The 12541-nt window shown below is 36.3% G+C and overlaps 1 protein-coding gene across 1 annotated transcript in view; it reads left to right on the top strand.

Annotated features, from left to right (window-relative positions):
• SEC23A (Sec23 homolog A (S. cerevisiae)) overlaps window positions 1–12541 on the top strand; it is a 62881-nt gene continuing 50340 nt past the window's right edge. Inside the window, exons 1-7 of the mRNA XM_010835327.1 lie at window positions 1–154; window positions 3935–4176; window positions 5555–5612; window positions 5832–5918; window positions 6827–7063; window positions 8258–8337; window positions 9558–9702. Of these exons, the coding sequence (XP_010833629.1) occupies window positions 3956–4176; window positions 5555–5612; window positions 5832–5918; window positions 6827–7063; window positions 8258–8337; window positions 9558–9702 (828 nt within the window). The 5' untranslated portion in view covers window positions 1–154; window positions 3935–3955. The remainder of the gene's footprint in view (window positions 155–3934; window positions 4177–5554; window positions 5613–5831; window positions 5919–6826; window positions 7064–8257; window positions 8338–9557; window positions 9703–12541) is intronic.

Genomic DNA, 12541 nt, shown 5'->3' with positions numbered 1-12541 from the left:
GCCATGTTGGTCCAGCAGTGTTCTGTGCGCAGGCCGGGGGCGGGGCTGCGCGGTCCCTGATTGCGGTGCCACGGCCGCTGCCGCTCGGCGGAGGGGACGGATTTGTAAGGTAGAGGCTGCAACAGGCGCAGATCTCGTACGTGGTGGCACTGTGGTAAGGATCGATTTCGGGGCCGCTAGCGCTCACTGGGAAGCGGGGGAAGGTCGGCGGCGGGTCCGCGGGCCGGGGTCTAGAGGGTGGTGCCCACTCTGCCTTCTGGGTGCCCCAGGCCAGATGGGAGTGCGCAGGGGCTGCGACCCGGGCCGGCGGGGGCTGCCTTGAGCCCTGAACTTGTGACCTTCTCACCCACCCCCTCTGCTTAGTTCTATCAGGGCCTGGGAACCCGGCTCCCTCACCCACCTACCCCGGATCAGGATTGAAAGATAGAGTCGAGTGAAAAACAGCAGTTAGGGCATCTCTCGCAGCACCCCACCCTCCGTTCATGGCCGATCTGCCTTCCCCACCGCACCCCACCCCACCCCATCGCCGCTTCTGGGTACTTTGGCTTCTTGGTTCATTCCTTGTCTCATCCGAAGAGCCCTAGACTTTGGCCCGACGTGACTTCGTCACTCGTAGTTTGGCCTTGGGAGTTAAAGGGGATAAGGAGAAAAGTGCAGGTAGAGCTCACACCTTGGGCCTTGATTACAAATAGACTTGAGTTTTAAGATTGGACCCATCTTCCGTACTTCCATTCGGCCCTAAATGTTTTCCCGTTTTGGTGGGAAGGGAAAAGTCATAGTAAATCTGCTTGTAATCACTGGAGTGAGTATGTTGAATCCGGGAGCTTCCTCAAGGTCCACCGTTCAAAGGAGTGGATAACTAGCCAAGTGAACTTGGTTAAAAGAAGTTTTAGATTTAATTATAGATGTATGTTAAGTCTTCCTTTTCTGCCTTCTCCAGTAGTCTTAACTGACATCATTTTGGAAGTTCATTTTTAATTGGCTCAGAATTTTAGGTTTGGAAGGGGCCTTGTAGTTTTCCAACCAAAACCCCTCATTTTACTGATGAGAATTTGAGGATCAGAGAGGTTAAGCTATTTGTACAGTATAGTAAATCTAGTCGTGGGAAGTAGTTGAAGACACTACTTTGAGGATTTTAGGACAGAAAAGTGGGAAAGCCACATTTAATTGTCTATTAACAGATATATCTGATTGGAAGGAACTCAAATTTTACTTGCAATTTACAATGTTTCTCACTTATCTACCTATAAAATGGCTAATGGGCATATATCTGATGTGCTAGGTTAAAGTGACTTAATGTTTCTTTACTTTAGTTATACCATAAGAAAGTACATTCCCAATGATTATAAGTTGTGCTGTAAAGGAGACGTTTCTTTAGAATGGTCTTTTATGTTTTGTACCACTTAATAAAATGTAATGACTAGTATATTGTCTGCATCCTAGTTTAGTGTTTGAATCAAAATTTTTTAGTTTTATGCTTTTATACAGACAGTACTAGGGGAGAGAATGCTTATCAAATAATGCCATTTCATAAAGAGCTGGTTTGCAAAAGGACTTTATTTCAGATATGCAGTTGTTGAATATGGGACCAAGCCTGGCAGGATTGGTTCTAGAGTGAGTGATTTTAAGATTAATTTCTCCCTTGGAAAGGTGAGGGAATTTGGGGAGGTGTTTTGCATGTCTCTGTAATCGGACCAATTAAGAAGAAAAACGTGGGACTTTTTCAGACTGCTGTTGAAAAGTGATAATGTAAGAAATAAATAGATGTGATTTAGAGGACAAATATGATCTTAGAGCAGAGCGATTGAGGAGACAAACAGTGAGGAAGAGGAGGGGAATTGTACTTAAATATCAATCAGGTGATACTCAGTATGTCTCAGTAAAAAGTAAGGATGTCGAGTTACAATCCAGGCTTGTTACCTCTTGTAGAAACTTAAACCTGGCCAATGGCTGTGTGTAGATGTCTTCACGTTAAGTTTCATAGAGCCTGCTCTACCAGCTTCCATGCTTTTAAATTAAGCCCTAGAGTCCTAAGGAAGTGATTCTCAGGACCTCTTTATAATCTTAAACATTATTGAGGATCCAGAACAAAAGAAAAGAAAAAAAAAAAAAGTCCCTTAGTACGTCCTACTCTTTGCAACTGCATGGACTCTACAGTACATGGAATTCTTCAGGCCAGAACACTGAAGTGGGTAGCCTTTCCCTTCTCCAGGGGATCTTCCCAACCCAGGGATTGAACCCAGGTCTCCTGCTTTGCAGGAGGATTCTTTACCAGCTGAGCCAGGCTTAATAGAAGACAGGTGGATTTTCGAATCTACTTGCTGTTTTGATATGTTGTCTGGTTGAATTGTATGAAGGAAATCTGGCTTCACGTATGGAGCTGGAAAACTCTTACTGTTTCCTATGCTAAAACTAATGTTGGCATCTTTTAACTCCCCTCTGATTATCCTTGACCTTTGTTTTATCATTATCTTTCAACAGCCATTTTTTTCTTGAATGCTTCTTTTTTTCTCAAAGCCATCTCCTATATTTAGCTTTAAAATAATCTTTTCTAAACAAATCTAGTTATTTTAGGATTTCTCTGTACCCTTTGTCAATCTTTGAAAAATCCATGATTGCTTTTGTTTAGTATAAAATTCCCTAGTTGTCTCTGAAATTCTGATAGGAGGAAATACAGTGTCTAATTTTTATTTTCTTATTATATTTTCAATTAGGATATAATTGACTAATAACATTCTTATTCCTTTAAAGAAGGGAAAGTTCTTAGCTATTTAAGATACTTAGGTTTGTTAAGCATCAGTTTCTGTAATTTGTATTATCAAAATATATTTGAGCATTTTTATGAAAACTATTATATCTAATAATACCTTTTCTTCCCTCACTTATATTTTAGAATCAGTTCCTCATCCCATCATTATTCTTAGCAACTTCAGCATCCATGCTGGCTCTGTTGGTACCCTACCTTCATAATTCTCCAATTCTTGATGCCATTCATCCCTCCCACAAATCTTTTAGCCAGCCAGATAGTACTTGAGATTCTATCTTCTTAGACCTTTAAATTTTATAATTTCCCTCCATCACTAACCACTGCTGCAGTTTGAGAGCATGAGACAGACCTGTTGCCTAGGTAGGAGAGCTGGCATCCTAGTCAAGCAGTTAAAAAATAACAAGGTGAAGATGTCTTTTGATACCGGGCCCTAACCAAAATGGCATCTCCCTCTTCTGGTAGTGAGTTTAAATGATTATTTTGAAATTATATATCTCAAATTAGAGTTTAAAATGCTCTCATATGTTCGAATGTTAGAAGTATTCTGAATTGTTTCTGCAAAAGAAGTAAGTGATATATACATCACATGGAACACACTTATCATGTGTTTATTTCTTGTTCCTCAAATGTCCTGTATTAGTATAATAAAAAATTGCCTGTCTAAAATAGAAGTACCTCATTTTAGAAAAATCTTTTTGTTGTGTACTCTTAAGCATTATATTTAACAAGTTTAATGGAAGCTTACTTCGTTCTGGGTAGAAAAGCATGTGAGTTTTAGAATTTAATGTTTTTGACAATCTGTTTATTAGAATGATGTAACTGATAAGGTTGATACAGAAAACTTAAGACCTGGATTTTCCCCATTTTTGACTTAAATCAATGGGACATCAATTTTATCATTTATTATTTTTTCTGTAGTTTTTTTCAAGAGTGAATGAAAAAAAGGATAAAATACCTCTTTGGGGGCCTAATGAGCTTTGGGTTCTGTAGAGCCATTCATTATTTTGTTATAATTGAGGTCATTGTTCACTTGCTAATTTTTTTCTAAGATAATTATTTTCTTTCGTTTATGATTTCTAATGGATGAGTATCAGTGGAATTGGGAAAACCATACTTATTTTGAATTTTCTTAATAGGATTTAAAAATATCTTTTAATTTTGTTACAGAAATAAGAATCAAGCTCTACAATGACAACCTATTTGGAATTCATCCAACAAAATGAAGAACGAGATGGAGTCCGATTTAGTTGGAATGTTTGGCCATCGAGTCGATTGGAAGCCACAAGAATGGTCGTTCCAGTAGCAGCCTTATTTACACCACTGAAGGAGAGACCAGATCTGCCACCCATTCAATATGAACCTGTTCTGTGTAGTAGGACCACTTGCCGTGCAGTTTTGAATCCTTTATGGTAATTAAAGCATATGGAAAACACTAAAGTGTCCTTATGATTTAAAAATGTAGTTTCTTACTTGTTCATTTATATAAAATGTTTTTGTTTATATTTTTTCAAATTAAAGTAGAACCAAAGAGCTATAAAATTTTAGACTCATACTAGCTGTAGTGAGTTACAAAGAAACCAAATACAAAATTGTCAGTATGTAAACTGTTAGATTCTATCAGTATTCTCTAGATACTGATGCTGGCTGTCACCTCATTTTGTGTCATTTGTAAAGTCATAATTGGGTAGTATGGTGTTTCGAAAATGTTATGATTTCTTGTTATATAAGCCAGAATCTGAAGAATCACCTTTTATTCCTCTTTCTACTCCCTCTCTTTCCACTCAATCCACTGGCAAATCTGGTGCATTCTGTCTTAAGAACAGTACTCATCCTGTCTCTTACTCTCATTCTCTACTAATACATGGTGCTTCAAAAGATGGTAATCTTTTCTTGGGTGGTTTCATTATCTTCCTAACTGATCTTCCTGTTTCCATTCTTGCCTTTCAGTAATCTCTTCTCCACCCAGAAGAGTGGAGAATTTACACTTATAATGAAAAATCCAAACCCCTTATCAAGACCTGTAAAGCTCTATATAATGTAGCCTGTGTATATTTCTGCCTTCATCTGTATCATCCATTTTCTTCATTTTCACCTACATTACACCTTATCTTCTTTCTATTCTTGGATATACTTAACTTATTTCTGCCACAGACTTTGTGCAATAGCTATACGTGCTGCCTGGATTGCTTTGCCCCCAGATTTTCCTGTAACTGGTTTCTTTTCATTTCAGTTACATTTTAGTTGTTTATTAATGAAGGCTTTCCTTTAAAGTTGCCCTCCCAAATACATTCTCATGTCTTGCTTTGTTATCTTTAGTTTTTATTATCACTTTCTAAAAGTATCTTCTGCATTTATGCATTTATTGTTTATTGTCTTTCACTTCTAGAATATAAGCTTTATGAAAATAAGACCTTTGATCTCATTTACTTATCATCAGTACCTAGAATAATGGCATTCAGTAACTATATATATTTTTATTGAATATGTGTTTTCTAGAGCTGAGTTTAGAAGTTACTGAGTCACTTGGAGAAAAAAAATAAGATTATCTTAATTTATCGTTGGTATTTGCTATACATTAAAAGTTACAATATATTCATTTTGGTGAGCTTGTATGTGTTAAAAGTATGAATTAAATATTGGCAACACCTAAAAATAAATGGCTTTTAAAGATTGCTTTCACTGTCAATTTGAATTAATTCATTTTCAGAAAGAAGTTAATTTTATTGAAATTGGAATTACTGCACAGTTTAGCTAAATCATGAGCTATTGTATCTTTTCTTAAAACAGTCAAGTGGATTATCGAGCAAAACTCTGGGCTTGCAACTTTTGTTATCAGAGGAATCAGGTAAGAAAGCCCCCAATGTAGATGTTAATGCTGTAATACTAATACTGTAGGAAAATACATATTTGAAAATAAAGATTACTTTTTTATAGGATTAAATAAATAAGTGATTAAAGTATCTATTTTTAAGTAATTAAGTGATCAGGAAATAATTTGTTTCAGTTTAAAAGTTCATTACTTGGTAATAATTTGTTAAAATATTTTGCTTTTTTCTGCCTATAGTTTCCACCGACTTACGCTGGTATATCTGAACTGAATCAGCCTGCTGAACTTTTACCTCAGTTTTCTAGCATTGAATATGTAGTTCTGGTAAGAATATAAAAGTAACTTTTTAAGGAAGTTTAAAATATCCAGTAATATAGCAATACTTTATACCAAAATAATTATTCAATTGAGCTGACTTAAAAGGCATCATTCTTCATTCTCACATTGAATTGATTGAGCATTTCAAAGGTAAGAACTGTCAAGGTCAGTTTGAGCAAGGTAATTTCTATTGTAGTTATTTGAAAGGTGGCCAGGATTTTGGGTGGGGAGGTTTGATTTGCTATATCGAGTAGGTTAATAAATAGTAAAGTATCAATTTTGCTTTGTAGTTGGAAGGTTAGTTACAGATACTTGGTCAATATGAAACTGGAGCCTAATGATATATCCCCAAGTCTAATAATGAAATTACTCTTGAATTGGTTCTTGTTAGGAAAATAATTTTTCTTCCCTTTCTGAACAGCTTTATATAATTTATTTTAATATTAAGTATTAAGGTAATGTCTTTTATGAATGTTGTAGAGATAGCAGAATATGACTCACTTGAGTCTGTCACTGATTTGTCCATTCGGACTAGTTTCTAGTTCCCTTACAATGCAATTCAGATTAGATGATTATTTTATAAAAATCACCTAATTTTGCTGTTAAGCTTTAAAGTTACTGTGTTCTTGTTTTAAAAAAAGTGCTTGTTGTAAGAAATTAAACTTCATGCAGTTAAGTAAAATTGAAAGTGAAACTCCCCTTCTTGTAACATAACTAATGTTCATAAACTTAATTTTTCACTTGATGATGTGTTAGATATATAATGTTTCATTTGTAAAATGGCTTTTTTAGAATTCCATTGTTAAACATATAATAAATTATTTAATTAGTCCTCTATTGATTATCCTATGTATTGAGCTGAAGTGTTATACTTTTAAAACAACATTTTTTTTAATCACAATCTTTTTTAAAAGCGTGGTCCTCAGATGCCTTTGATATTCCTCTATGTGGTTGATACTTGCATGGAAGATGAAGATTTACAAGCCCTGAAAGAATCTATGCAGATGTCACTAAGCCTTTTACCACCTACAGCTTTGGTTGGCTTAATTACTTTTGGGAGAATGGTGCAGGTTCATGAACTTGGATGTGAGGGCATTTCAAAAAGCTATGTCTTCAGAGGAACAAAAGATCTGTCTGCCAAACAACTGCAGGTAAGCAACAAGAATGGTAGTTTGCCTGTCTCTGCATATCACTCTATGTGTGTCTAAAAATGCCTTCTAGATATATGTTTCCAGAAAATATTATGAATGACTAATATAGTTGTATTATAACAAAGCCTTTAAATTTAGTGATGGCCTCAGCTTTCTTTCGTTTGCCTTACACTGTAATCATAGAGATTGAAGACCCTTTACTTTTGAAGTATCTGTAAAACTTAGAGTGAAACTGAAGCTGTTTTACTAAAGATTTGAAGGCTTGTAGAAGAGTCATGCTGAAGACTGAGAGAAGGCAACCACTTTTGTTTCCTTGCATGTCACTTAGGCACTAAACACTTGGTGTTTGGCAAGGGGAGATATTTTAAGGCTTGAGAGTTAATAGGTGAACTGTGAATATATATATTTTTTCATACACTCGGATATTTTTGTCTTTGAAGCAAATTAAAGCCTTGTCTTCCAAGGCAGGGAGTTATGTGCAACATACTAGGATTATCTTGGTATATTTTTCAAAATCTTTTTCTGTCTAGATATTTTGATAGATGATGAGAGATATTCATATTACTTTAAATATGTTCATTGATTGGAAGATAGTTGAGAGGGCAGAGAATGTTCATATAAGTCAGAGAATTAAGAAGCATAGGCATGAAAGATGTTTATTACTTTATAATAATAACCCCCCCTTGTATAACCCCCCTTTATACAATTGCTTATTATCTCTCCCTCATATTTATTATTACACTTATTTAGCTAATGCTTCAACTTTTGTTGGTTTCACCAGATTTAAATTTTCATACAGTCAGGGACTATTTATATTTTTCACCATTACATACCTGGCCCATAACAGATACTTAAACTATATAGCTGCTGATGAATACAAGCTAAGAATACAGACATCCAAGTTACACAGTAATCTATTTTGACTATTAATTAGAAGTGAAGTATTCTAGGCTAGTTTCCCCCTACTTTGCTCACATAGCACTTTGTACTTTGCTCTCTTATGATGTCTATTTCATTATATCACTGTTTACCTCATAGTCTTCCCAACTGGAAGTTTTGCTTTCAAGGGAAGAGGTTTTGTGTTCTTTATTTTTGTGTTTCTAATGTCTATGGAAGCACCTTCCATGCCATAAATAGTTAATACATCTTTGTAGGAGTAATTAAACAGACATCACAGAAATAATCTCTTTACAGGAAATGCTGGGGCTCTCTAAAGTACCAGTTACTCAAGCAACACGTGGTCCTCAGGTACAGCAGCCACCTCCTTCCAATAGGTAATAAATATGTCAAAAAGAACTTCACAGTTTTACAGTTGATACATCTGTCTTCACCCTTAACTTGAACACAGGCCTTCAGTGATCCAATACCGTTAAATATTTTTAGGAATATAAATACTGAATTAGTATACTTTTTAAAGAGTTGTGGTTACATCACATTGCTGAAATGGTTGGTTTTTCATCATGACAATGTAAGGAGTTACTTCAGTTTTGATATAGTCTTTAAAATTTTTTTTTAAATATTGGAGTATAGTTGTTTTTTTTTTAACTTTATGTGGGGCATTTTATTTATTTATTTGTTTGAATGGTACTGGGTCTTTGTTGTCGCACGGACTTTTCTCTAGTTGCTGTGAGCGGGGGTTCCTCTTCAGTTTCGGTGCAAGGGCTTCTCACTGTAGTGGCCTCTCCCATTGCCGAGCACAGGCCCTAGAGTGTACGGGCTCAGAAGTTGCGGAACACGGGCTCAGTAGTTGAGACTCACAGTAGTTGAGACTCGCAGGCTCCAGGGCACAGGCTCAGTAGTTGTGGCATAGGGGTTTAGTTGCTGTACAGCATGTGGGATCTTCCTGGATTCGAAATCAAACCTGTGTCTCCTGCATCGGCAGGCAGATTCTTTACCACTGAGACACCAGGAAGGCCCCTGGAATATAGTTTTGATATATTCCTGATTTTCTGTTTTTAAGTTCAAAAAATTTTATTTTTGTGCTTGAGGGCAGCCAAGCAAAAATAGGTCCCCATAAGCTTTTAATTTTGCCTTCTTAGTTTTGTGGGTAGCTTTTTCTGCTAAACTTACTAATCAGAGATGGTATTAGTAAAATCGAGTTGATGTATCTTCTCATAATTAATTCAGTAACTCTAAAACTTACTAGATTGGTAAATGGAAGATGCAGTCCCAAAGTAATACTTGGTTTGAGTGTTCTCTTTACAGTAATTGTACTCACTGAGTTCCTCAGCAGTAGACAGCATCACTTGGGAACTTACTTGAAATGCGAATTCTTGGTCACCACCCCAGACCTACTGAAACAAAACCCTGGAACCAGCAATCTGTGTCAGTACAAACCCTCTCACCGATTCTGATATACACAAAAGTTTGAGAACCATTTGGTCTGCCTTGTATTCAGCTTCTTTTTCTGTTTTTAAGAAAGTGGACAATTTGTTTCTTAAACCTTCACCCACAAACATTTATCAATGGCTTTTTATTTTGTTCTGTTTTGTAGATTCTTACAGCCAGTACAGAAGATAGACATGAATCTCACAGACCTTCTGGGAGAGCTTCAGCGAGACCCCTGGCCTGTACCACAGGGAAAGAGACCTTTGCGTTCCTCTGGGGTGGCACTTTCCATAGCTGTAGGACTCCTTGAGGTAGTGACAGTAACTTTATTTTGGAATGTAAATACGTACATGTATGTATGGACTGGTATGCACAAGATGATGCTGGGTGGAAAAATCAGGTTACAGGATAGGACATACATGATTTTATTTAAAGTTTGATCTGTGGTGTATCCTTTTGTGTGTAGAGAAGCTTCTGGAATGATGTTTACCCAAATATTAAGAGTGGCAGGATAAGGAGAATTTTATGAAATACAATTTGAAAATTTTAAACTTGACGTATCTTAGCTTTATATTAATAATTAGAAGAGTTTTTGTAAAAAAAGTTTTTTTTTTAAAGTTTGAAATGTTACTAGAAAAGTTTCAAAGGACTTTTTTCTCTGAACTATTTGTGATTAAGTGATGTTCCTAACTCCTTGAATACTTTAGCTATATTTTCTATAAACTAAGATATTCTCCTATATAACCACAATACAACTTTTAAAATCAGGTTTTAAAATATGTGATATATATATATCAGTATATATATATATACACTGATGTTTTATACAATACATGACACTGATGTATTGTTGTGTTGTTGTTGTTCATTTGTAAGTTCCATCTGACTCTTTGCGACCCCATGGACTGCAGCACACCAGGCTTCCCTGTCCTTCACTGTCTCCAAGAGTTTGCTTAAATTCATATCCATTGAATTATACAATACATAACACAGATATATTACTGCCATCTAATTCTCAGAACTCATTCGAGTTTCACTGATTATCTCAATAATTTTTTTTGCTTAAAAGGTTTAATTCAGAGGCATGTAGTGATTGGGCTTCGCAGGTGACGCTAGTGGTAACGAACCTGCTTGCCAATGCGCAAGACATAAGAGATGCAGGTTTGATCCCTGGGTCGGGCAGATCCCCTGGAGAAGGGCATGGCAACCTTCTCCAGTGTTCTTGCCTGGAGAATCCCATGGATAGAGGAGCCTGGTGGGCTACAGTTCATGGGGTCATAAAGAGTTGGACACGACTGAAGCAACTCAGCATGCATGCACGCACATGTAGTGATTATGTCTGTTTAGTCTCCTTCACTCGAGTACATTTCCTCAGCCTTCCTTTGCTTTCATGGCCTTGGCATGTTGAAAAATTCAGGCCAGTATATAGAATGTCTCTCAAATTAGGTTTGTCTTGATGGTAGCCTCACAATTAGATGGAGGTCTTGCATCATTGGCAGGAAGATCACAGAAGTAATGCTCTGTTCTTTTTATAGTCTATCAGGTGACACATGATTTTCATTTGTCCCATTATTGATGATGATCACTTTGATCATTCATTAAAATGTGTCTGGCAGAAGTCTCCACTGTAAAATTACTCTCATTTCTCTTCCCTTTATGATTAATAAACGTTAGATGGTGAGGATCTTTAAAACCATGAAAATATCCCATTCCTCATCAAACTTTCAATTTACTCATTTATTTATTAATATCACTGTGGGTTGATGGTCTCCTGTTTTATACGAGTTACAGTCTGTTACTTTCAGTTTTGTTTTTCTTTTAACTTTCTAGTTTGACATAATTCCAAACATAGGAAAAGTCACGAAAATCGTTCAAAGAATTCCTTTATATCTTTTAACCAGATTCCTCAAATGTTAACATTTATTGCATTTGATTTGTCCTTCTCTCTATATATAGATAGTGAAACCATTTGAAAGTCAGTTATAACCATATCCGTTTACTTCTAAATACTTTAGTGTGTATTTCTTAATTACACAAGAACATTCCTTTTGTAATGCAGCTCATTCAACAGTTACGAGATTAACATTGATAGAACACTATTTTCCAAATCTTTAAGCTTTATTCAGATTTCACCAGTTATCCTAATTCTGTATTGTATTCAGTTGTTGTGTCTCTTTAGTGTCCTTTATTCTAATAGTTCCTCAGTTTTTCTTTGTGTTTTGTGACATTAATATTTTTTAAGAGTACAGTCTAGTTATTTTTTTAATTTTAATTTTGAAATTTTTAATTGTAGGACAATGGCTTTATAATTTTGTGTTAGTTTAGGCTAGTTATTCTGTAGAATGACTTTCAATTTGGGTTTATCTGATTTTTTCTCATGAGTAGATTGAGCTTTTGCACTTTTGGCAGGAATATTGCAAAAAAAAAAATGCAAATACTGATTTGTGATCTGCTTAGTGCAGCATCTCAGGAAGTCCATGATGTGACGTTAACTTATTTTATTACTGCTGGTTTACTTAGCTTTGATCACTTGGTCAAAGTGGTTTCAACCAGGTTTCTTCACTGTAACGTTATATTTTTCCCATTGTAAGTATCTAGTCCCATCACTTCATGGGAAATAGATGGGGAAACAGTGGAAGCAGTGTCAGACTTTATTTTTTTGGGCTCCAAAATCACTGTAGATGGTGACTGCAGCCATGAAATTAAAAGACGCTTACTCCTTGAAAGGAAAGTATGACCAACCTAGATAGCATATTCAAAAGCAGAGACATTACTTTGCCAACAAAGGTCCGTCTAGTCAAGGCTATGGTTTTTCCTGTGGTCATGTATGGATGTGAGAGTTGGACTGTGAAGAAGGCTAAGCGCCAAAGAATTGATGCTTTTGAACTGTGGTGTTGGAGAAGACTCTCGAGAGTCCCTTGGACTGCAAGGAGATCCAGCCAGTCCATTCTGAAGGAGATCAGCCCTGGGCTTTCTTTGGAAGGAATGATGCTAAAGCTGAAACTCCAGTACTTTGGCCACCTCATGCGAAGGGTTGACTCATTGAAAAAGACTCTGATGCTGGGAGGGATTGGGGGCAGGAGGAGAAGGGGATGACAGAGGATGAGATGGCTGGATGGCATCACTGACTCAATGGACGTGAATCTGAGT

This window comes from Bison bison, unplaced genomic scaffold (genome assembly GCF_000754665.1).
Source record: "Bison bison bison isolate TAMUID 2011002044 unplaced genomic scaffold, Bison_UMD1.0 scf7180017864041, whole genome shotgun sequence".
NCBI lineage: Eukaryota > Metazoa > Chordata > Mammalia > Artiodactyla > Bovidae > Bison > Bison bison.
Note: the sequence above shows the minus strand (reverse complement) of the source record. Positions and strands in the feature narration are given on the sequence as shown.